The sequence below is a fragment of the Penaeus monodon genome, chromosome 28, assembly GCF_015228065.2.
Source record: "Penaeus monodon isolate SGIC_2016 chromosome 28, NSTDA_Pmon_1, whole genome shotgun sequence".
In the NCBI taxonomy this organism is placed as follows: Eukaryota; Metazoa; Arthropoda; class Malacostraca; order Decapoda; family Penaeidae; genus Penaeus; species Penaeus monodon.
The window spans coordinates 37,882,424-37,883,395 of NC_051413.1; the positions used below are offsets into that span (position 1 = coordinate 37,882,424).

Below are 972 nucleotides of genomic sequence, written 5' to 3' on the forward strand. Positions count from 1 at the left end.
CTTTTGGGGGGTTTCCGGGGCCCCTTTTTTTTTTCCCTTGGGTTTTTTTTGGCCGGGGGGTGTTTCCGGGGGGGGTTGGGTTGGTGTTCTTGTGCTTGGTTGGTGTTGCTCCGGTGTTGCCTTGGCTCCGGGTTTCTTGGGTCTGGTGTTGCCGTGTTGCTTGGTTGGTGCTGCCCGGTGTTGCCTTGGCTTGGTGTTGTTCCGGTGTTGCTTGGCTTTGGGTTGCGTTCTGGGGTTGTTCCCGGTGTGCTTGGGGTTGGTTTCTCCGGTGTGCTTGGCTCTGGTTTGCCCCCGGTGTTGCCTTTGGCCCGGTTGTTGCTCCGGTGTTCCTTGGCTCTGTGTTGCTCCGTGTGCTTGGCTGGGTGTTGCTTTCCGGTGTTGCCTTTGGGTCTGGTGTGCAGTTGCTCCTGTTTTCCTTGGCTCTGGGTGCATTGTCCGGTGTTGCCTTGGCCCGGTGTTGTCCGGTGTTGCCTTTGGGTCGGTTTTTCTTGGGGTTTCTTGTTGTGTTGCCGGTGTTGTGGTGGTGTTGCCTTTCCCGGTTGTCTGTGTTGCTGTGGTTGCTCCGTTTTGCCTTGCCTGGTGTTGAGTTGCTCCGGTTTGCCTTGCTTTGTTTGCTCCGGGTTGCTTGGCTTGCTTGGTGTGTTGCCTTGGCTGTAGTGTTGCTCCGGTGTTGCCTTGGCTTGGTGTTGTCCGGTGTTGCCTTGGCTGTGTGTTGCTCGTTTGTCCTTTGGTCCGGTTTGCTTGCTCCGGTGTTTTGCCTTGGTGTGTGCTCGGGTTGCCTGGTGTTGCTTCGCGGTGTTGCCTTGGCTCTGGTGTTGCCTCCGGTGTTGCCTTGGCTCTGGTGTTGCTCCGTGTTGCATTTGGCTCCGGTGTTGCCTTTGCTCCGGTGTTGCCTTGGCTCTGTGTGTTCTCCTGTGCTTGCCTTGGCTCTGGTGTTACTCCGGTGTTGCTGGCTCTGGTGTTTTACCTCCG

At 57.2% G+C, this 972-nt stretch overlaps 1 protein-coding gene across 1 annotated transcript in view; it reads right to left on the reverse strand.

The window, feature by feature from the left end:
• Positions 1 to 860, reverse strand: part of LOC119591200 (proteoglycan 4-like) — a 3,355-nt gene extending 2,495 nt beyond the window's left edge. The window contains exon 1 of the mRNA XM_037939912.1: positions 121 to 860. Within this exon, the coding sequence (XP_037795840.1) occupies positions 121 to 860 (740 nt within the window). The remainder of the gene's footprint in view (positions 1 to 120) is intronic.
• Between the last annotated feature and the right edge of the window lie 112 nt (positions 861 to 972).